Below are 23559 nucleotides of genomic sequence, written 5' to 3'. Positions count from 1 at the left end.
TGCTTGGGAAAAGAGAAGAGCAGCAAAAATAGGAATGAGATGCAGAACCGAGCATGGAGTGAGGATGCCAAGGGTTCCAGAGGTTGCACAGCTCCCCTGGAGCCCAGGGGTGTCTCTGGTCACTACAGAGAGGAGTTTTCCTACAATAAGACAAAAATCAATGATGCCCCATGAGCAGAGAGCTTCTCCTGGAGCTGTGGCTGGAAAAGCAGAGCCAGGACAACTGGGAATAGAGGAGGGGACCAAATTGCAGCCAGGTACCATCAGCATCTTCCTGGTAGGTAAAGGTTTTGGCAGTAGGTGAGGAACTGGGGCATTCGCCTTCCCCACAGGGACCCGGGTCCCACCACACTGCCACCCCCTCTCACAGTGCAATTTCTCTTTTAATCTCCCCTTGTTCTGCTCTGCTTCAACCCTGTGAGGTGCTTAGTGGGAAAAGCTCTGCCTGTCATTTCAGGTGCTATTTCCCTTTTCAGGTGCTATTTTCCCTTTTCCCTTCCCTTGCTTTATGCTGTCCATCAGCATTGTCTGACAGCATGACACAGTTCATTAAAAAAGGGAGGGATCAGGTGCAAGATTAATTTTCCAAATAATTCTGCAAACGACTGCGTGTAGAGGCACAGAAGAGCTTTCTGAAACAGAATTAATAATTCCAGTTGTTAATAATGCACCACTCACAGCTGATGCTGCTCCCAGCACCCACGGCCAGGCTGTGCTGATCCCACTTGTTTGCAGGCAGGTTGGGAAGGAGAGAGAAGTGTTTCTGAATAATATTTCATGTGACATCTGGCATTTAAGAATATGAATATTATGGCATCGTTTTACAACTCTTCACGATTTCTAAGCAATCCTGCCAGAGATTGCATGTATAAAAATGTGCTTATTTGTTTCTATAGGTTGACTTTATACATGTGGTCTCCTCAGCTTGTCACAGCATTTTTTGAGCATTGGGACACACCACAGACTTCCCCAAATTAAATTGTGCAAAGTGCACAGTGTTTTGAAAAACAGTTCCTAAATAGATACTGGGTATTGAGCAAGGAAGGTGAGCAATTGGGAAAGCACACGAGTTGCTATTTGCAGCAGCTGGATTTCAAAAGGTTTTAACAAGTACAAGCCCTCTTCAGAACAAGCAGGAAATATTCCACAATATTCCTTTAATTCAATTATCGTGATTAAGTTGGGGTTTTTTAATGACACTACTTTTAGCAGCTCAGACCACCTGCAGTGGACCTCCTGCTTGCTGCCCTGGCCAGCAGGGCTGCAGAAACATGAAGGGATGATCAGGGCTCATGGTGCTTCAAAGAGCTTTTTTATTACTCTGCTCATCATCTTCAGAGCTCTGGTTGCTGTGTCAGGCTCTCAGCAAGTGTGGAACAGTGGAAAAAACAGGGCAAGGACAAGGAAGAGGGAAGATTGTGCCTGTAATTGCTGGCCTGTAACTCTGCCATTGTGCATTCTGTGGCTGCTCCTCATTAGCACAGAGCCGGAGTGTTAATTGCAGCGGCGTTATCTGCGAGCAGAGCAGGGCAGCTCAGCCTCGTGGGCCCTGATGGGGCTCGGGAGGGGCAGCGGGGCCCAGCTGCTGCAGATCGAGAGGCAGAATACAAATCAAGGGTGCTGGGCTCCAGCCTGGGGGTGTACAAGTGCTGCCATGAGCAGGCTGCTCGCTTCTTTCCACTGATCACTGGGTGGTGGCAGAGTCCCACATCCCCTTCAGCGTCCCAGTGTGAGGCCGGTGTTCCAAAGCATCCACGGCTGGCTGTGGGGACAGGGATTTAGGACTGCACCCTCCTGGCTGTGCCTCATCATCCTGTCCTGTGCACAGTCATTGCACTGAAATTCAGTCCTGGGCTTGCACAAGGGCGGCAGCTGCCTGGAGAGGAGAGGAGAGGAGGGAACAGAGGTGTGCTCTTGGGAGTTGTGTGAGGAGGAGTGAGGCTGAAGAATGCACTGAAGTCAAGCCATGACTTGCAGCAAAGAGGCTCTGTGAAGCAGTGAAATGTCCCTGGCCACAACTCTTTGTTGATGCTCATGGTGGGGGACAAGATGAATTTGAGCTGCTCTGAGTGGAGCAGCCAGAAGTGGAGGGAGAACTCTCAGCCTTTACCTTCAGTCTGGCCTGCAGCACAGGGGGAGATGCTAAAGCTGTCCCTCCCTCAGTCCCTGCTCCTGTCACCTGGGCTGGAAGCTCAGGCCCCATTCACCCAGGTGAGTGCAGTGTGGAGCCTGCTGAGCTGCCTCAGGCTGGGGGCACACAGGTGGGTACCAGGGGGTTCCAGGGAGCTCTCTGTGCCACAGAGTGGGGGTACCAGGGCATTCCAGGAGCTCTCTCTGTGCCACAGAGTGAGGGTACCAGGGCATTCCAGGAGCTCTCTGTGCCACAGAGTGGGGGCACCAGGGCATTCCAGGAGCTCTCTCTGTGCCACAGAGTGAGGGCACCAGGGCATTCCAGGAGCTCTCTCTGTGCCACAGAGTGAGGGGTGGGTTTCAAACCAATGCTCTCTGCTCTCAGCTGCCCTCTCCCCTGCAGGAAAAGGAGTTTTTCTACGGCCTGGCCGGATCTGTGCTCAGGAGCTGATCTGACCTGTGAAGAGGGTAAAATCAACACTGTTACTTTGGCATGTTGTCCTGAACATCCAAGTCACCACACAGCTCTGCAGCCACCTCATCTCCTGCTCCCACTCCCACAGCCTCTGTGCTGGTGCCCTGAAACTCTGCCACCAGCATTAGACATAACAGCAGGCCTAATTAAAGGGTGGCAGCCTGCCAGCATCCAAGAGGCAGAGCTGAGCTGGCTGCACTGCTTTCAAAGGGGTATTGGAAAAAAAAACCACACTGGGAAATAGCAGGGCAGGCCTTGTCACACTGCTGCTGCTGTGGGTCAGGCATCTGCTCTGCCTCAGGTCCAGCCCCAGGGAGGAAGGGTTGAGCAGGGGCTCAAGTGTGGCTGACCCCACTCCCAGGATGCTCACAGGGACCTTCCCAGTGGGATGCACAGCCTGGTGTTGAGTCACATCTCCATCCTGCCCTGCTGGAGAGGGAGATGGAAAAGTGCAGGCTGGGCTGGAGCTCAGGAATTTATTCCTTTCTGTCACAAAATGAGATGACACAATATATTTCCATGGTTGTCAGAGATCTCAACATCTCCCCAGAGACCCCAGCAGGAGAGAGGGATGGTGACCACCTGAGCTGTGTCCCAGCCCTGCTGTGGAGTTTTCATGGCATCTACTCCTCCACCTGATGGTCTCAGTGCAATCTGGATGCTGGAGGATCCCCATGGGTGGATACTGACAATCCCTCCTAGAGGAAAAAAGCACCTTTTCATCTGGCAGCAAGTGGCAGCAGCTGCACAAAAGCAGGACAAGGACAGAGCCACAGTGGGAGGAGAAAGGTGCAGCCCTCGGGTACCCCTGTGCAGCAGGCAGATCCCTGTGGCACATGTGCTGCTCAGCTCGAGGCAGATAACAGACAATACCCTGATTATTGGAATGCATTTAGCACTGTGCAGTGCCTGGTTAAAGAATAGCTCTTCCAACAAAAAAAGAAAAGACCCGAGAAAAAAAAATCAGCCTTTAGCTTCTGAGTCGTCGCTTTGCTTCACCCTCAAGATTTGGTCTGCTGTGTGTCCAGCATAATTATTAAGCAAGTTCTGATGGAAGAATTTTATTTACTCAACCTCAAAAAGGAAGAAAGGAATCCTTAATAGTGGATTAGATCAAAAAAACCATAATTTATTTTTCAATAAGTGCTTCAGATGTAAGATCAATGGCTCGAGGCTGATTGATAGGAGCTGTTTGCAAAGACCTCAGATCTAATTGTACCCAGGCAATCACACAGACCTTTTCTTTGACCAGCACTAGACACCATCCCCCTTGTGCAGATGGGGGAAGGGACCAGAAAATAGCAATACTTTGCATTGGAGAGTTGCTCAGCAACTGCCCCATATTATTTTTGAGTTATTCTTGAGCACAGCCTCTTTTCTCTTTGATCTTCACGCAATTTTTGTTGCTGTTACCTCTCAAAAAGACAATGTTTTAAAAGAATTGCATCTCCATTTGCCACAATATTTTATTATTTTTTTAAATATTTTTTTTTTCCCTCCAGCACAACCAAAGCCTGATGACATCAGGGAAAGCAGTGCATTACTTTGCAGAGGAGAGGAAATTAATGTCCACCTACTCTGCTGGAGCCTTTCATAGGGCGTGGGAGACAGAGGTTTAGCATCTTTTTCTCTACATGGTCCACAGGTGGTGTTCAGAGGCAAAATAACTGTGTTTAACTCCTGCCACCAAGCAGCCACTCAGCTGGGTTTGGGCTGGCAAGGTGGTGTTGGAGCTCCCATTTTGGCAGCCTTTGATCAAGAAATGTCTGTGGGGGTTATTTGTCAAGGGAGGAGAATTCCAGGGCTGGGATTTCTCACCAGGCTGTAATTGCAGACAGAGCTTGGCATGGAGAACATTACTCTGAGGTCCTGATTTGGAAGGAGCACCACATCTCATCCATCAGTTATTATGAGCCCTGCTGATAAATGCCTTCATGTGACACAAAAAGTGATGAAACCCTGAGCTGCTCAGCCTGAACCAGAGCTGCCTCCGTGCTCTGGATGACACAGATCCCTCATGGGGCCCAGCAGAATGGAGCTTCTGATTATTGGGGTCCCTCTGATCCTTTTCTCTCTCATTCATTTTCTGCTATTGTCACACACAGAGGGAAACAATTTTTGCACTGCTTTGGTCTCTCCTTGGTACCACACAGAGAAAAAAAGCAGCAAGTATAACACCAAGTCCCTGAAACAGATTAAAAAATAACCAAAACCCTTAAGAAACATAGTGAAGAAAATAACCCAAGATTTTCGATGCCATTTGCAAATATGAGTCAGGAGCATCTTCTGTGAAACTGCTGCCAGCTACACGGACTAATGATGGAATGATTCCAGCACAGCCCCTGCCCAGGGAGCACACAGCCACTCCTGAGCCAGGTTCCAGCCCAGCCAGGGGATGTTCTCAGAGGAAAAACCAATTTCATCACTTCTCTGCCTCAGAGTAACCCTGTTAGGCAATCCCTTGCCCAGACAGAGCAGGGGATTTCTTCTTGCACTCCTTCCCCCCAAAGCAGCTTGTTTGTTTTGCTGCTTTCAGGTTTGACCCCCTGAAGGACAGAAAAACAAAACCCTGAAACTTTGCACGCAAATTAACCCCTGAGGCAGCAGGAGGGAGCAAATTTCTGCATCTTGTAAAAAATCTCAGCTGCAAAGAGCTAAAAATAGACTTTTCCTGCCTGGGGAATTCTAGCCTTGCCTTATGAGTCGTGGTGCTGCAGATTATTGCATTCATAATTTAAATGTTGGATGGGTATAAAATTACTGGTGTGGGAGTTATTCAATTTCTGGTGAGTACATTTACATCAAATAGTGGCTGCACACACAAAAGATAGGAAAAAGTCCTTCCACTTGTGTTTGCCTGAAGCACTGAGAGCATGTGAAGCCTCCAGAGCAGGGCTGTGCTTCGGGTTCAGGGCATCCTTTATTTGGCATGGAAATGAGGACAAGTGGGGATTTTTGCCATCAGGGTGAGCTGCAATTTCCACCAACCTGCCTTCATCGTTAGAGAGGTCTGATTTGACATTTGGCTTAGTTACAGTAAAAAAGTCAATTTTTTCAGACTGAATCCACCTCATTCTTCTGATACCCAATATACAAACAGAAACCAAAATTATTCATGGTACTTTAATACAAAATAAAACAAACTCCTTCCTCCACAACAGGGTCCTTTCTTTCCCTCTGACAGCCATTCTTCCACCTCATCACTTGTTTTCTCCCATTTTCTGAAAGAGCTTCCTGGACAAAAATAATGCTGATCATGTAAGAAAGCATTGTGAATATCAATGAAGGTTTCTCTTCTTTTCCTTCTGCTCCCAGTTCCTTCTCTGGGCAAAAAGTAAATAGAGTCAGCTGTAGCTGACACAGAAGCTGACGAGGGAGGCACATTAGTTTGTCTGCCTGTCGGGGATTTCTTGTGTAGCAGCCTTCAGATCCAGAGCCAAACTTCCCAACTCCATCTGGGACAGGATCTGGGACAGGATCTGATTTTTTCTTTTTGTTCATGCTCAAATATCTCATTTACTTCATTGCCTTCTTTTTTTTTTGTGGAATTTCGTGATGAGACCTTTTTAAAACCAGTCTGTAGATTAGAATAATTTAATTTTTAAGCCCAGAAAATACAGAGGCACCATAAAATTAACCTGGATCTTGTTTTGATGCATATGTGTGAATTTGTAATTACTAATTAATTTGTTCTAGTGGTTGCCTAGGGACAAGTGGACAGGACTTTGTTATAAAGTACAGGAGACCATTCCAGCAAGTAATATGTGCATATAAATATTTGCTGGATCAAAGGTGCTAATTTTACTAAGCTAGGGAAAATTACATGCTAAACCAATCCATAGTGTATCAGTAAACACAGCTGACAGTCTACTTTACACAGAGTTTTTTTCTTTTTTCCTGCTTTTAATTTTTTTTTTCTTTTTTGTAGATGTTGTCACAAGTCATGGGGTTAAAATCCAGGGTTTTTTTTTTTGAAAAATCGCAGGGCAGAATGCTGAGCCCATTCCTGGGGTCAATAGATGCCTGAGCTCTCTGCTGCACCGTGAGGAGGTGGCACCCTGGGTGCCAGGGCAGCTCTGCCAGGGGGCACAGTGCAGATATGTCATCAGGAGCACTCTTGGAAAATACATGTGCATGCCACAGAGAACATTTCATTGCTGTGCCTTCATCCACAAAGCTGCAAAATGGAGAGGGAGCTGGTGCTGCCTCGGGGAAACAACAGCATTGAATTTAGTGAAAAATGAGGTTAAATTGGCCAACACCGGTCACATCTAACCTGGGCAGTAGGAATCTGGCAAAGGGAATATCTAAAGGGAAATATCCCTTCCCCTGTTGCCTGTGAGGAGTTTTCCTTCACTCTGCCCCGTGCACACCCACCCTGCTCAGCTGCTCCTCTGAGTGACATCCTGGTGACACAGGGAAGTTACCAAGGAAGCACTCAGGTTAAATTTTACTCCCACGTCAATTCTGACCTTGCATCAATAAGTATAATTAACTTCTATTGACTTGAGTTTCCAGAAGGAAGCCTCACATGAGCTGCTGGATTGATCCACTGCCACCATAGAGGGAAATGTGCCCCAATAGAACAGGGGTCACTTGCCTCACATGCAGCTAAACCCACACGTGGGAATTAATTCTAAATAAGATGCTTCTGTGGCCAAGTTTGACAAATAAACGCCTGTTAGTGCATAAAGCATCACTGACTGAAGGCAGATCAGCTGTCAGCAGTGGTACATAGGCATTGGTAAAATCAAATTTCTTCAGGTCTGCTCCTGGAGCTCAGGCTGAAGCTCACGTATACCAGCCCCTACTGGGAGGGGGTTCCTAAAAGTCAGGTTCCACAGCATCCCCCTAAGGAGCTTCCCAAATCCTACACAGGTGTGTGAAGGACTGAAGTTGTGAGTTAAATCTGATCTATCCCCATCTTCCCTGCCATGAATATCCAAAAAACCCCATGGATTCCCATCCCAGGGAAGATGATGTATGCAAGTGAGCTACTTTGGCCCAAATATTTTTGTCCTGAGCAAATTCTCCTGCTCATCTCTACTCAGCTCCAGGAACAGGATTTCCCAGCACCAGAAGTCACCCAGGGAACTAGCAGAATTCAGGGTTCAGCAGAGGGGTACATCACATATTCCAAAAACCTGTGGATATGGCACTTGAGGAAATGTTTTAATGCTGACAGTTGGATTTGGTGACCTAAAGGTCCTTTCCAATCTTAACAATGCTGTGATTCTGTGCTTGTGTCTAGACTTTGTGAGAAAAGGTGTTTTTAATAAGCTTTCTGGCTTCCTGCAGAAAGCCCCTTGCACTCTCAGGTTTTTATCACAACTTGGACCACAGAGATTCTCAAAACTTTATTTTATATTGAATGGAAGCGGCTCAGCCCCTGAATTGCCCTCAGCTGAACGGGTGCAGCTCCCAGGGAAATTATCAGTGAAGCGGAGGATACAGCCTGTTGTGCCTTTTCCTTTCCATGCCACTACAAAGAACATGCTTATTCAGCCCTTTAACAGACTGGCTATTTCTACTTATTCAGCTTTTGCCATGTTCCTCATTATTTACAGATTCCTTTTCCTCTCGAATTGCTTTTCTTCAAGGTACTGGTTAAAATTCACGTGCTTTCAGCATTACCACGTTTTTCATTACAGCCTTATCAGTATTACCAATGTCTGCTTTTTTAATATTTTTCTTATATTAAATAAATTTCTGTGACTGCAGCTCTTTCACACTATCTTCCCTTTTTCAGTGCCAGCAGCTCAAAACAATCTATTACTGCCAATAGAACTCAAAATTACTGTCTTTTAAAATGAGGTAGACTGCAGGAGGAAATCTTTATTTTTCACACTATGGAAAATTTGTTTGTTTCCCATTTTGCAGAGCTGTGTCAGGCTCGCTCATATGGGGATGCAGGAAGACAGAGACCTTGAAAACCCTTCCATCAACTGCTTTGATCACTTGGGGCTTTTTTTTTTTGCCCAGAGATATTTTGGGATTCCCGTTCTGCTTTCAATTCACACTGTCCCTCCATCCAAATAATCTTTCAAGTGTGGACAAGCCCCTCACTCCTCTAAGGTGAAGCTGTTGGTGACCAGGAGGGCTGGGAGCATTTCCATTTGGGCAGAGCTGTGAGGACTCTGCTGGGCAGGAACAGGGGCTGGGAATTCCAGCCTGGAGGAGGGACAGGAGCACCGAGCTGGAGATGCTGGAGCCTTCACAGAGCAAATGGGTTTGGTTTTGAAACTCCCTGGCAATGAGTCAAGAACTAAAAAGAGCTTCCCAGAGCTGGACAACTTGCCTGAACATGTTGGGACTGAGTGACTGCTTTGGCTGCTGGAAGATTTGGAGGAGGAGGGAAGAGGCCTTTGTCTCCATGGGTGATGGATGCACTGCTGACAACCAGCGTTTCTGCTGCAACATGCCACGTTTCCTTGCAATATCTCTGCAGCAACATCTCTAGGTTTTTTGGTCTTCCATTCTGCCCTTGTATCACCATTTAGGATTCCTAAATCTGCTGCAGTTTGCAGGTTTGCTGGGATCAGTGTTTCTCCACAGGAAGGAAGCACTTGGGATTATTGCAGGTGGAGCTGATGGTTACACCTATGCCTGAGACAGTTGCCCAACACTTTCCCCTGTAAATCCCCTGTTTAATTACTTTTACATTGCAAAACTTTGCCAACAAGGCAAAATTTCCGTGCCATCTCCTTTAAAAGGTAACTGCTCTCCTCCCTCAATGCCAATGCAGAAGGGAGGCAAATACAGAGTTAAATTCTTCTCCCTGTCCAGTTTTGGGGTTTTATGGAGTTAGATTGCTAGAGAATAGCCCATGAATATTTAACAAAGGAAGAAATTGTCAATTATCCTCATTTTTGCTAAGCATGGAAATCTAGCTGAAATGCTTACAAACTTGCCCATGAAGGATGTCCATGCCTTCAATTAAGACCAGAAAAAGCTACAAAAATTCAATATATCTTGGTCATCTAATCAGTGGATTTGTCTTGCTGTGGTCCTTTTGGAGAACTCTTCCAGATCAGCTGCTCAGTCATGACAAAGGCCTGCACTGTCAGAAAATAATAATAACAATTAAAATTCCTGATTACTTTCTGTTTGTGGGGCTTTGCTTAAAAGTTGCAGCAGAAATATTTCTGTGCTTCATGTTGAGACTTCTAAGGTTGAGCAAACCAAGAGGGGTAGCTGAATTAGAGTTCGCAGGGAAAAAAAAATGTATTTCTGAGCAAATCAGGAAAACCTTATAAAGATATTTGGAGTGATACAAATTATCCTTTAGTCCCCAAGATTTGTACTCTCTAAAGACGGGTAAATGAAGGGGTGAAATAACATGTGGGTATGGCAAAACTGGACTGAGAAGGACCAAGAGACATCCTTGGAGGCAGCTGTGCCTACCCAAAACACTCCTCAATCCCAAGGAGTGTGAGAAACCCCCCTGGGGATTTCATTAAATGTTTACACTTGTGCCAGAGCAAGGAGCATTATCACTGGTAATTTGTGTTTTGTACATTGTCAGCACATGGCTGATGGGCAGGAGCCGCCAGCCCGTTTAGGGGGGAGTAACGCTCCAGAATCAACAGCAAAAGTATTTGGGGATAGCCAGAGGGAGCTCTGCAGCAAAGGAGTGGTTCAGATTTCCTGATGATTTTTGGTTCAGATTTTGTGACGATTTTTGGTTCAGATTTCCCCCATTACCCTTGCAGTCATTCCCTTGTTAAAGAACATTTGCATCCACCTCTGATGAGCGAGCTGTCGAGTTAATCTGCTCATCCCTCTGTTTGCTTTGCACTGAGAGCTGAATCAACGGTAAGAGAAGATAATTTCAAGGATAAGTATTTGTGTCTCATCTCCCTCCTTCACTCCTACCCTTTCGTACTCATACATGGCTCTGTGGACCATTTCTCTGGGGTTTTGAGGTGTCATTGAGCTGCTGTGAGTGACAGGACATGGAGGATGTTGATGGGATGAAGGAATTCACAACCACAGTGACGATGGTTTACAACTTATATAACCCCACAAACCTGCTTGATTCCATATTAGCTCTCACCTACTTACAGCATCTACAAGTAAATTTACAGAGACTGATAAAGAAAATGAATTAAGCTTTCCATCTGTGTTTGGGAATACCATATTTTCCTACAAGGTTACAGCGAGCCGAGTTTGCACTGTGGAATCACCTTCTAGTTAAAATATCCCATAAATCCCACAGGTGAGAGCAGCCACAAGGCGGTCATTCTTGCTGAGGAAACCCAAAAATCCTCTGGGAACTCGTTCGGTGAGGCGTCCCCAGCCCCGGGGGCTGCCGGTACTGCCTCATCTGCATAGCCACGCCCTCATCTGCATATTCCCTGCGCCATTGGCCAGCGGTCTCCCCAGCGGTGGCGCGGCCCGGGGCGGTCAGTCTCGGCGCCTCATTAGCATTCGCCCCGCCTCCCAATGGAGGGACGGAGAGCTGATTCGTGGTTTTGGCAACGGCGGGGCGCGGCCGCGCTCTGCGATTGGTGGAAGTGCCTGTCAATCCACCGCGGCCAGGGCCGCACTTCCGCCTCGGTGTCCGCGGTGCCGTCGCTGGAGCCGGTGCAGGTAACGCCGCGGGCCGGGCCCGGGGCCGCCGCGCTGCGTTCCGCGTTCCGCTACCCCGGGGCCTCCGCTCCCCTCGCCGGCCCAGCGCCCCCACAGCCCCGCTCGGGCCCGGCTCGAGGGTCCCGTCCTGTCGTCGGCGGGCCGCGGGCCGCGCTGTCAGTGCGGCGGGGGCGGGCGGTGGAGCGGCCGCCCCAACGCTCCTCTCCCGTCCCGGCGGCCCGGGGCACCTTGGTCTGACGGGGTGTCTCGGGGAGCTGCGGGCCGCAGGCCCGACCTGCAGCGTGGGCAGCGGTGGGCTGAGGTGCTGAGCCCTGCCCGGTGCTGTAATTCTGCCCGGTGCTGTGGTTTCTCTCGGTGCTGCGAATCCTGCCCGGTGCTGAGCCGTGCCCGGTGCCGTGATCCCGTCCCGGCCGAGCCGTGCCCGGTGCTGTGAATCCTGCCCGGTGCAGAGCCATGCCCGGTACCGTGATTTAACCCAGAACAGTGATTTCCCCCGGTACCGTGGTTCCCCCCCCCGTGCCGTGATCCCGTCCCGGCCCGGCCCTGCCCCGTGCCCCCCATCCCGGGGCTCTGCGGGACGTGGCCGTGCAGAGGCCGCGGGTCAGTGCGGCTCTGGCAGCCCCAGCCTTGGGATATTTCTGATTTTCCCAGATTTTTCCGATTGCTTTCGCAGCTGGGTGGTTGAGCAAAGGAGGCTCCGGCGCCCGGCTCCCCAGAGGAATGTGCTGGGCTCGGTTTCAGCACAGTGCAGAGCCTCAAGGGGCCTTTTAGGTCACAGCTGAAGCAGTTGGGGTTTATTTGGGGTTGGTTTTTTATTTTTAATTTTGTTTCTCAGTTACCTACTCGATGTTTCTCTTACAGAGGAGGAGAAAAGCAAGATGGGAAAAATAGCAGGAAAAAAGGCTTTTTTTTAAATAACATGCCACCAGAACTTCTGCATGCTAAAAAAGGTATAGGTGCCATTTATTTAATTTGGTTATTGATTATGTTTGTGCTCTATGTTTGGATTGAGGACTTCTTTTGGAAGCACTTTGTTACTGTGCAGCACTTGCAGGCCAGAATTTCAGATGTAGTTTCAAAATCACCTCTTGGCTTTTATGTGTGCAATAACTTTGTGTTTCCTCTCAGAAGTAGCTGCCAAAGCGTGTTGAGTGCAAGCAGATACTTCTGCCATTTACTGTGAATTTTCTCAGCTAAAGTACATAGCCTTCATTTGCGATTCCAGAAGAGTAAGAGGGAAACGTGGTGGATCTGCAGTGTTGATTTGCAACACTCTTCCCATAGTGTTTCCTTTCCTAAAGTTTTGTGTGCAAGGGAAAATAAATTTGATCGTTCCAGCTTAACCTTCTGAAGTTCTATAAATCCACATTCATTTTGCCGTCTGGGGGCAACCACATGTGTTAGCAGCTTAACAAACTTTACACCAGCATGCTCAGGGACTTCTGAAACCTCAGGGCAATTTCTGGAAGCAGTGACTTGGGTCACTTCCAAACATGAGGCGCTGTTCCGTGGGATGGGACCAGGAGAACTGGCTAAACTAGCATGGAAGCAAGAAATTCCAAGTGCTGATTTTCCCCCTGAATAACCCCTTGGGTTTTCAGTTACAGTAAACACAGCTTTTTCTTAAAATAGTTGTGTAGCCATACACATGTTAGACCACATGACAGAGAGCTGAGGGCAGTCTGGGAGAGGATCAGCAGTGATTCTTATTGGTGCTTTCCTGAACCAACAGCACCTCATGATGAACTTGTAACTTCAGGAAGTCCTCAAAAGGAAACGCTGAGATGTCTGCTGTCCAGGAAAAAATATGGCATTTTTCATCCAGAACTGGCTCTTCAGCCATGCCAAAATTATCTGAGAAACAGAAGGCAAAAGTTTGAGATAAAAAATGGTGATTAGACAACAAACCCTGTGCCTACAGGCAGTTAAAGACTAGATGGGCTAAAGGTTTCACTTGATGCAATATTGAAAAGCATTGTGGTTATTTGTATATTTGTTTGCTGACATCTTTTGGTAACTGACCACAGAAGATCGTTTCCACCCTTGGATGGTTTTTTAAAGTCACTTTTAGTACTGTAACTGCTTTCCATGATAGGTGCTTGCTGGCAGGTCTTATGACTGGAACTGGTATTTCTTTCAGTCTTTCTTCAGTGAATTATACTGTGTGAACTTCACATATGCTGACCTAGAACAAAGGTGGAAAGCTTTGCTTTCTGTTATCTTAGTGTTGGCTGGAAAACGTCCCAATCAGGCTTTTTTTGCTTTGATAAGGCTATATTTTTAAATCACTGTTTGTAGTGCCAGTCAGATGATTCCTTTTTTTTGCTGTTGTTTGAAAGCAAGATTAGCCTGCAACTACGCTGAATTTTTAAGCAGTTAATTTATTACCTTTGATATTTGAAGTAGCTTGTCCTTGAACAAATGCAATGTTACATCATGCTGTTCATATCTAGGCTTTCTGTTTATGAGGTGCCATTTTTCTAGTCCTTCACTCAGCATCAGTTTTGTCACCTGTCTCATGGAAATGTAAGAAATGTCTGTATTTGACACTGGTATGATGTTGTAAAATGCTTAGTGTTTAGTCTCTTCTTTGTGAAGTAACTAAAATGTTTGGTTCTTACAATTCTTGGAAGAAATGCACAAAATGAGGCGTGCAAAGAATATGTGTTAAATTAGGAGTGCTCAAGAACTGGAATGTTGTTGCTGAGCTTGCAAATATGCAGCTGATCACATGGCTATCTTCTCCAAGCTGAATAAATTGGAAAGTGGGAGCAAGGAACAAATTGGTCACTCTGTGTCTGCCACTTTGGAGATAGGGGACTTTGATGTTTTTTCTGTTGCAAAAAAAAAAAAAAAATAGAGGTTATGCTTTATGGCAGATCTTTAATGGGTTTTATTATTTTATGGAATAGATCACCACAGAACTTGGAATTAAAGAATTCATTATCTCAATCCTTGCATCTTAATAATTATTGTGCAGACAAATGTATGATGATGTAATTATTTACTTTGTATCCTTAAAGGCTTGTAAAAGCAAGTTGCAGGAGAGAGCAACAAGCAATTAGATTGTGTCAAATGTGGCTTACCATAACTTTCAGTTATACTCTTTAAAAATGTATTGTTAATTCAGTGCACAAAGATAATGTCTTCATTTTCAGGATCAATAAGTTACAAGAATAGACTATGCTTACTTAAACTTGATTTTTTTTTCTTTCCTTAAATACAGTTACAATTGGAAATTCATTTGCTGGTCTAGACAGATCATTTAGATTAATTCAGTTTATTTTATTATGCACTTAATTTAATGAGACAGGTTTGTAGTAGATTGCAGCAGCTCTCCATTCAGAAAATGCAGAGGCTGCAGAGTGTTGTCTTCCTGGGCTTGTTTATCCATCTGCTGGGAGGGAGGGTTCACAAAAGGTGAATTGTCCCTGCAGCTGCAGAAGCTGAGCTGGACTTTTCAGTCTTGGCCCTCCTGGTTTTGTAGTCCCAAACTTGAACTGTCTCTGCTCTGTTGGACACGTAATGGTTGTGCTTGGTGTTAGACCAAAGTCTGTGCTGTTCCTGCTCCAGTCCAGTTCCTTTGCTGTACTGGCCAGTTTTGGATGAGATAAAGGCTCTTGGGACGCTGTGAATCTCTGGGGTGTTGCAAAGTTTGTGTGCTTAGGGTATTTGTCAAGAAATGTGTTTTCATGACAGCATAAATAACTTCATTATATTTTTACTAGCATTATTTTTACACTTCTGAGTAAATTTTTTTTAGGGCTCCCAAAAGAATCTGTTAGTAGATCTCAGTGTTTCGATTCTAGTGATAGTTACAGGCAGTGGAGGTTGAAGGTGGTGAAATGTGAGAATTCTGTGGTGTCTGTGGTTCACACCCCTGTTCAGCTCCCTACCTCACTAACCAGCTCCTCTGCTCCCTACAGGGTGTCAGGGCAGTCAGGTGAGGATCAGAATCCCTTTAGGAGCTCTGGGTGATGAATCCTGTGTGTGTTAAGGCTGCAGAGAAATTCTCTCTCCAGCCTGTACCTAAGGGGCCCTTAGCAGCCTGTGCTGACTGAAAAGAAAACTTTTCCAGGAGAGCAGAAGTGCCCCGTGCATGGATTCTTTCTGGGCTGTGCACTAGAACAATGAAACTGTTGAGTGGTTGTTTGACAGTGGAACAGAAATGTTACCCATCTTCAGAGGTGTAAATAACTTTGTTTACTTGTTCTTGTTTGGTTTTAAACAAAGTGCACGTTTTGTTACCCATGTAGGTTAATGTTACTGAGCAGATGGCTGGGTGGGTTCTTTATTAAAACTGGGCTCTAAATGGGGATGTTTGTCCTGTCTTGAGGAGTCAAAGTTAATTTTGTTTAATTTTTAAGCAAACAGAGTAGCAGCATTATACTGGAATCCAGTAGGTGTTTACTATAAATGCAGCTTTAAAGGAAATTCCATCATAGCATAAAATCTGACTTCCTAAAGCTTTTGCAAATTTGTGGTATCACCTTGAAACTCCCTTCAGAAATTGTCTGTTAGCTGTGTGCAGGTGCTCATGCTGTGGAATCTGTGTGTGTGAGGAGTTGGTGGTAGGCATAAAAATATGGTTTCTTCTACTGTAGGGCTTTACACTGGCTTAGTCACCGTCATCCTCCTGCTTTATTTGCAATATAATTGCTGCAATAATTGTCTAAGAGTCAATTATTTACAAAATACCTTGTGCAGAGTGAATGTTAACCTGCATCTGCCTGGAGAGAATGAGTCCACAGAGACAAAGCTGCCTTTGAGGAGGAAGATCTATGAACTTACACATAGAACTATTTTTGCTGTTCTAGGAGTTTTCTCAAGTAATATTTTATGCTGAAACTGTCTTCATGTTCATAAGCTTCAGTGATCAATTTGCAGGGGTGGTTGCATTATGATGAGAAATACCCAAGCATCCTTAATTTAATCTTCAAAGAAGTGTTCCTAAATGATTAATTATGTATCTACTGACACTTGTGTCCAAAGCCACTGTGCTTGGAGTTATTGATTACTTCCCACCTTCTCTCTTACAAGTAAGATAAAACAGATCCCCAGGAAACAATTAAGAAATAACTAGTTGTACAATACAATATTGAATTATTTATTTTTTTAACAGTGTGGCTAGAAATGAGCTGATTTATCACTCCTGATCAAACCTAGCATTATGCATCATGCATGGAGAGGTATGCTGAACAGAATTTTGTCATTTTTTACAGCCATGGGCCATGAAATAGTTTCCAAGGGAAGGTTACAGAGTCTGAAAAATGCAGTATCAGATGCTCTCAGATGGAAAATGTCTCTGATATTGAGGTAGTGTTAAGAAAGGAGAACATTTACAGAATTCTGTATGAATTTCAATGAAGTTTTGTATCAAAAACTATTAATCTGCTGGAATCAAGTTTCTTTGATCTGTTTGTTACACTTGAGGGAAGTTCTGCAAGCCAATATCCTTGGCTGTAGAACAGAATTCTTGGCTGAAGTGAAAGTGGGGAATAGCCATTGATTCCACAGGTAACTGAGATTATTCTAGGAGGATATTTTCTGTCCAGATTCATCTTTACAATTTTTATTCCAAATAAATAATGCATGTGGTAGCAGCCCTGGAGCTTTGGGCTGGGACAGTGATTAGTGTGTGGGACATTTACTGTCATTTGTTCTGATGCAGAAACAAGTTTTGTGGCATTTGCTCCTTTGAAAGCCAGACTTGCAGTGTTTCATTTGTCTCTTAATTCCTGTGAAGCATCACCAAAAATTGGTATTTCTGAGAGAACAGAACGTGATTCTGCCTGTCATAAATGGCTCAGCTCATTTGTTCAAAGCTAACCTTTCAGATGTTCAGTGTGCTGTCATCATTGTTTCAAGTGCTGGCACTGAAATGTCCCCAGGCCATTTAATAACTCCCAACTGCATAAAAGCCTGTGGTAGGGACAGCTGCAATCTCCCAAGAAATGGAAAAGTGACAGTGGGCTGAGTGTTCAGCTGATCCTCCTCATTCAGCCTCTCTGCACTTTATTTAAGAGATTTGAGAAGGAAGTTGCCCTTCTCTTGCTGTGGTTGCAGAGAACTTTATCTTGCCAAGACATCTGGCAGATGGTATTACATGCAAACTTTGGACTAAAACAAATCTCACTTGGTAAAGAAAGTCCTCTCCTGGCTTCTGCTGTCTGTGTGGCTGTTCTCTGGCTGAAGATAATTTAAGTATGTAACAGTTAATCTAAATTGCCAATTAAATTTGCTTCTTGGCTAATTTTTTTGGATGTTTTAGATCCAGTGTTGGTGGTAACCTAATTTCATGAGTCAATTAAGATTCATCCTCGCTGAAGCTTTCATTCAGAGATGAAACACTGCAGTTTGATGTTTTCAGGAGATGTGTATGAATTAAACACACATGAATATTTATCTGTTAGTTCAAGTTATTTATTTCTGTCCCTTGAAGTACTACAGCTATGTTTTATTTCAGCTGGCAACTCAAGAGACGATGGGGTTGGCTCTTATTCCACCAGTCACACTGGGGCATTTTGTGTTTTTTTTTTTTGGTTTTTTTTTTTTTTTTCCTATTTCTTATTTTTGTTGTTTTTATGAAGGATGTGAATGTTTGATCTTCTTTTGGCTCTTTGGGAATCTCCTTCTGGACAGAAGGTACATCTTGAACTGAGGATGTCACAGAATGACAGAATTATTTGGGTTGGGAGGGACCTTAAAGCTCATCTCATTCCATCTCCTGCCATGGCAGGGACACCTTCCACTGTCCCAGGCTGCTCCAAGCCCTGTCCAGCCTGGCCTTGGACACTTCCAGGGATCCAGGGGCAGCCACAGCTTCCCTGTGCCAGGGCCTGCCCACCCTCACATGGAAGAATTTCATTCGAATATAAAATGTAAACCTGCCCTCTGTCAGTTTGAAAATTCACATTCTCCCTTGTCCTATCAAAATAATTAAAATGTTTTTCATGGGCAAGGTCCCAAGTACTTTTTTTTTCCTTCTTCCTTTTTCTTAATTACTTGTGATTTTTCTCTTTTTATGTTAAGAAACTCAAATGATTTTAAAATTTACTGTAGAAATGCACACCAAATAAAACCTTGTTAGGCATGTGAAAAAGCTGATGAATGTGCTAGTTCAGGAATTCTTTGGTGGCACTCTCAATTCCAGGGTATTGAGCTCCTACCACCCTACCTGCTCATGCTGGTGAACCTCTGGGGTTATTTTAATGACTGCTTATTGATTCTCTACTTGCTTTTACTTAAATGCTTCTGGATTTCACAAGTAGATTCAATATCTGTGTAATGAGTAGAACCAAGTGTTTTTATATATCATGTAGAGCTAGAATATGTGATTTCAAAGCAAAAAAAAAAAAAAAAAAGGGATTTTTAATTTAGCAGGGTGATGTCAGCAAAGCTTTCCAGAATTGCTGCATGATGAGAAATTTCAGCTTGAGGTCTGGAGGAAAAAAGGCACTGCAGCTGTCCCCAGCCAGCTTCAAACCTGAGCTTGCTGAGCCACATTCCAGCCCTGTGAGCCACTCATTGTAAATGCTGCTCTTTCTATAGAAATGTAAATGTTTCTTTAAGGAGGAGTGACTTTTGGTGATCTAGCTGGGTCTTTGTTGAGAGTTAACCTGGAAGAACAAGTTAGGATAGAGGAACTAGTCAGTCAAATTAACTTAGGGTAGTTACAGGTTGAAACTCTTACGGGGTACAAGTTTTTGGGGTTCTTTAATTGATGTAGAAGCTCCTAGGATCCAGGAGCACGGTTGAAATAAGTTGGTTGTTTTTGTTACTTTTCTCCTGAAAAATGAAATTTGACAGGGAACAAGCCTACGAAGTGACAAATTTGAGGGATTACTAATTTCCCAAGATAAAGGCAGTGTGTTCCCACACGCTGATTTTGGAGAGCAGCCCTGAAGGTGGAATGTGCATCTCCTCTCAGAGAGATGCTCACATGCACGTCACAGAATGCCTGCAGCACATTAAGCAGTTTATCAAGTGATTTATAAAGTGATTTGCGAAGTCTTGCGCTTTTGTTGTCCTGGTTTTAAAAATAAGTTCAAGTGGGAGGAAATGGTTTAAAATAGGAATTGTGCAGAGTCTGGGACTGGTGTATTTCTGGAAGGGAATTTGTGTACCTTGTACTGCTGGGGCCGGTGACCTTGTAGGGGACACTGTGACCTGCAGGGAGCTTTGCATGCAGAGCGAGTTATTGGCAGCCACATCAACTGGGGCTCCTCACTGCGGAGTGACAGGTTCAGCTCTGTGCCTGACAGAGCACTTTGTGGGACATTATTCACAACCACTTTGTTCCTCCTTGCTCATGGGCCCTGGCTGGGACTGTGGCTGGTGTGAATGGTTTGTTACATGCTCTGCATCAAGGCTGTGGAGAAGGGGGTTTGCTCCTGAGCTCCTCCTGGCACCTGTCTGGTGTTTAGGAACTGCCCTTTCTGTTTGTTCCCTCTCCTGTGACAGGCCCAGTTCTGGAAGGCAGGAATTCTGGAATTCTGAGTCATCCCTCCCCTCTGTAGAACCTATTTCAAGGTGTGCTGTGGATGTGTTCCTGCAGTTTTTACTTCAGCTGCACGCTTTGTTTTGTCCTTTGCATTTGCAAAATCCTCATGCCCTTTAATAAAGGGGCTGTCCATGGTCATCAGTCAGGAATGTGTGATCCTCTCTGATGAACTATGAGAATTTAAAGGAGTTTTAATGGTTATCACAGTGTCATAGGATGGTTTGGATTGGAAAGGGCCTTAAAGATCATCTCATTCCATCTCCTGCCATGGAACATAATAAATTAGTTTATACCTATCCATAGCCTTTAAATATGAGGAAGTAGATAAGCTTTGTTGCTTATCCTGTTAACCACAAAATCCATCCTGGTTGTGGCCAGGGGTGTGTTGTCATCATTAAATGAGGATTTTCCGGTTCTCTTAAGGTGCCTGTACTTGCAGCTTTTCCCTGTTATTGATAAGATGGTTGGGGAGTGCAGCTGGGCTGAGATCCCCTAAAGAAAAGCACATTTCTGGGTGTCTATCTCTCAGCTGGGCTGAGATCCCCTAAAGAAAAGCACATTTCTGGGTGTCTGTCTTGGGCACTCAGGCCCAGCCCCTTGGCTCTGCCTGGAAAGTGAAGCCCACTAAGATAATTTTAGCCTGTAAAGCAGCAAACCTCAACTGCTGAAAGTGTTTTCTCAACAAGTGAAGTCTGTGTGGAAACCTGTTTGTTACATTCCTGTTGATTACTGTGTGTGCAAGAGAATATCCAGACAGACTTTGTGTTCCTTCTGCTCTGTAGGACTGAAAGGTGAGACCATGACAGGATGTTTATCTGTGTGAAAGGTTTTCCAGCAGAGCAGCTGGGCCTGAGCTCCTAAAGGTCTGTCTGACACAGGAGTGGTGCACCCTTCTTTCAATGGCAATTTTGATGAAAGCTGCTATCCACCCTTGCTGGTGTGCAGGTGAATTCTTCTGGGAATGTCAGGGAATGGAAGAGGAAATACAGATTACAGATGCTGAATATGAAGCCACCAGGATGTTTTTGTCTTCTGGTATTTCAGCCTAGTTAAAAGTAACTTTTGCTGTTGCTCTTAGTAGGAGAACAGGATTTAATCCCGTTTTTTTGGCTCATGAAAGCTGAATGCTGTTATCACTGTGTGTTCAGCTACATGCAAATTCATGTTAATCTCTGCTGTATAAAAGAGCTGAATGTAAAAGAAGTGATGCAAGTGGGAAGTTATTCCTTGTGTAACTCAGCAAAATATTTTTTTTCTTTTTTAAAATGTTCCTAACACCTTAGGAAAATTTGTGACTGTAATTATTTAAAGTGATTTCAATGTATATTTTGTATGTAACTTACAGGCATATGATTGAATTTTCAAATAGCAGTGAGCTTCAGGTGGGGTGTGAGGTAGATGTCAGGAGAGCTCAAGATAACTCTGCTTTTCATTTGTCTCTGATTCTGGTCACTTCGTTTTTACTTGGTGAGTGTTTTTATAGGAAAGCTTTGTTGTCTCTGCAGTGAAACTGCACACTGTGGGATGCAGTTCCACTTCACAAGGCCTTTTGTAATGCAATTATTATTGTGCAGGAGAGGGGAGAGGAGAAACTGGCATTCATCTGTATGACCTTATTTATTCTAAGGCTCTTAATAATATTTGACAGTTTTGTAAGTCATAAGTTTTATTTCTTAGTGCTTTCTATACAACACTAAACAGAAAAAGGGAAGATGCAAGAAAACATGGAGAAAATAATGTAGTTGTAGTCCTGATCATGAGAGGGCTGTGTCTTGTACATATATAAGTTTCCTTCTGGAAATATTGGCAGCTGTTTTGCTAGAAGGATGCAATGCTTGCAGACAATTGAAAGCATAAATGTCTTGCATCTTCAAAGATACTTGGTGGGTGAGGACTTGTAAATATGATATTGCTGGTGCAGAGATTGATATAAAATCCTGTACTAGCAAGGAGATGGGAGGTTCTAAGGGCAAAGTGACAAACTGAAATACCTATCCTTGAAAGACATGAACCACTTCAAGGCAAACCCTAAATTCATTAACTTAGATGAGTCCCACAATGGGCTGGTTTAGCTCCTCCCTCTGAATGGACAGTTAGAAGAACTGAATGTATGAGACATTCAAACAGCTTTTGTTCTGGGCAGTGAGGGGAAAAAGACTTGAAACACAGTCTAGTTTCTGGCAGAGAAAAAGAAGGAATTGGCTTCAAACATGGTACACTCTTCTCCTAGGAGCAGAGTGCACTTCTGCCTTTGTTTCTCTTAATTGGAATGGAATTGTGCAATTATAATTACTCTGGAGAAACTACTGTCACAAAAGCAGTGGAATCTTTGGGATCAGAAGAAATTGAGATTGACAGATTGAGGTTGTTTTGGGGGAGATATTGATAGCATTGCCATACTGTCATTTATTGCTGTGTACTTGGCTCATTGTTGGAACCTGGTGAACATTTGTAAGAATGAAAACAAAATTTTCTCATTCTTCTCCGTAAACTAAAATTGGGTGAGGTAAAAATATTTGCATTACACCATTGTCAACCATCTGGAAAAAACCTAATTTAGTCCATCCATAAAGTAGAGGTGGAATGCTACATAAATCTGTTATTTGCAGAGTGCGTGGTTCTGTTGAGGAAGAGTTTGTTGGTTCTTTACATTCCTTCTAGAGGGAAAAATCTCCAGTTTTCTCTTGGAGAGTGCAGAGCAGTAGCCTGACAGAACTTCTCTCAGGGTCACTACATATTGATTGCATGATGCAGAGTCAGGCCCAGCATTTTCATGCTGTGGTCAGACTTTGACATACCAAGGTTCTTTTCTTGTTCCCAGCTTTCTTGGTTAAAGATGCAGTAAGGCTTATCCTCCTGCTAAGGAGAATTTTTGTTTGCCAGCTGGCTTTTTCTTCTGTCAGTTCTCTGCTCCTTCTAGCTGTACTTGCCTGACATTTAACTTGCTGTACATAAGATGCATTTTACAGTAATGTATATGAAGTATTTATACAGAGAGAAGTGTGACACAGTAAATCAGCTGTTCTTGTGGCAGGTAGTAGTTGTCTTCAAAATTACTGTGGTTATCAAAGAAAGCTGTTTACTTATGAATGCAGAAATCCATCTTTTGCCATGGGAAGAAACAGGAAAATTAGTGTTTGTCAAGTGTGAGCGTTTGTACACAGGAGAGATGTGGAAGCTGCTAATTCTGTTTCCCTGTCTTGTCAAATAGATCATCTAAAGCAGCTGGATATTTGCAAAAGAAGACCCTGACAGCACTCAGATACTTTAAATCAAGTTCAAGGATGCATTAGAGAGAGCTGCAGTGGCTGCACCAGATTTCACCCTGAAGGATGAACAGTGAAGAGGAGTTTTATGATGCCGTTACGGGTGAGTGGTGGGCACGGTGCCAAGGGGATAAAACCCCTATAAATTGCATTGTATGTGTGGTGGGGGGCTGGTGATGTATGGCTGTTAATAATAAATCAAAAGTGAACTTGAGTTGGTAAAACTTGTAGTGCTGTCTTCTGAAAAGTAGAAGAGGAAAATTGTAGCTCGTGTTCAGGCTTGGAAATGAGGGGGCTTTTTGTTAAAGCTTAATGCCAGTTATTATTTCATCACTATAACAGTCTTTTAGTGGCCAGGTCTTGCTTTTATTTTCTGTGAAAATCAATTTAATAGCAGCTTGAGAAGTAGGCCCTTTGAAAGGTGAAGTCTTACCTGTGGGTTGTTTTTATTGTTATTGTATTCAATTTTTTTATTTTAATGGAAAACTTATCCTAAAGAATTGAAGTAGAAAATGTTTTTCTAGTCAGAAACAAATTGCTGTAAAAGTATGTTTTCAAGATAGGGAGCCAAAAGTCTTTGCAATCCTATTTTC

The 23559-nt window shown here is 44.3% G+C and overlaps 1 protein-coding gene across 2 annotated transcripts in view; it reads left to right on the top strand.

Moving 5' to 3' along the window:
- Window positions 1-11047: 11047 nt before the first annotated feature.
- Window positions 11048-23559, top strand: part of OSBPL2 (oxysterol binding protein like 2) — a 33274-nt gene continuing 20762 nt past the window's right edge. The window contains exons 1-3 of one of the 2 annotated variants that reach the window (XM_071446509.1): window positions 11048-11197; window positions 12059-12147; window positions 22912-23069. In XM_071446509.1, coding sequence (XP_071302610.1) covers window positions 23033-23069 — 37 coding nt within the window. In that variant the 5' untranslated portion in view covers window positions 11048-11197; window positions 12059-12147; window positions 22912-23032. Of the gene's footprint in view, window positions 11198-11509; window positions 11658-12058; window positions 12148-22911; window positions 23070-23559 lie in introns of those variants that run through there. The other variant, XM_071446510.1, reaches the window with a different exon arrangement.

Source organism: Agelaius tricolor, unplaced genomic scaffold, assembly GCF_023055355.1.
Source record: "Agelaius tricolor isolate 1412-34295 unplaced genomic scaffold, bAgeTri1.0.p SCAF_23, whole genome shotgun sequence".
Lineage (NCBI taxonomy): Eukaryota > Metazoa > Chordata > Aves > Passeriformes > Icteridae > Agelaius > Agelaius tricolor.
This window is presented reverse-complemented; position numbering and strand designations above follow the sequence as displayed.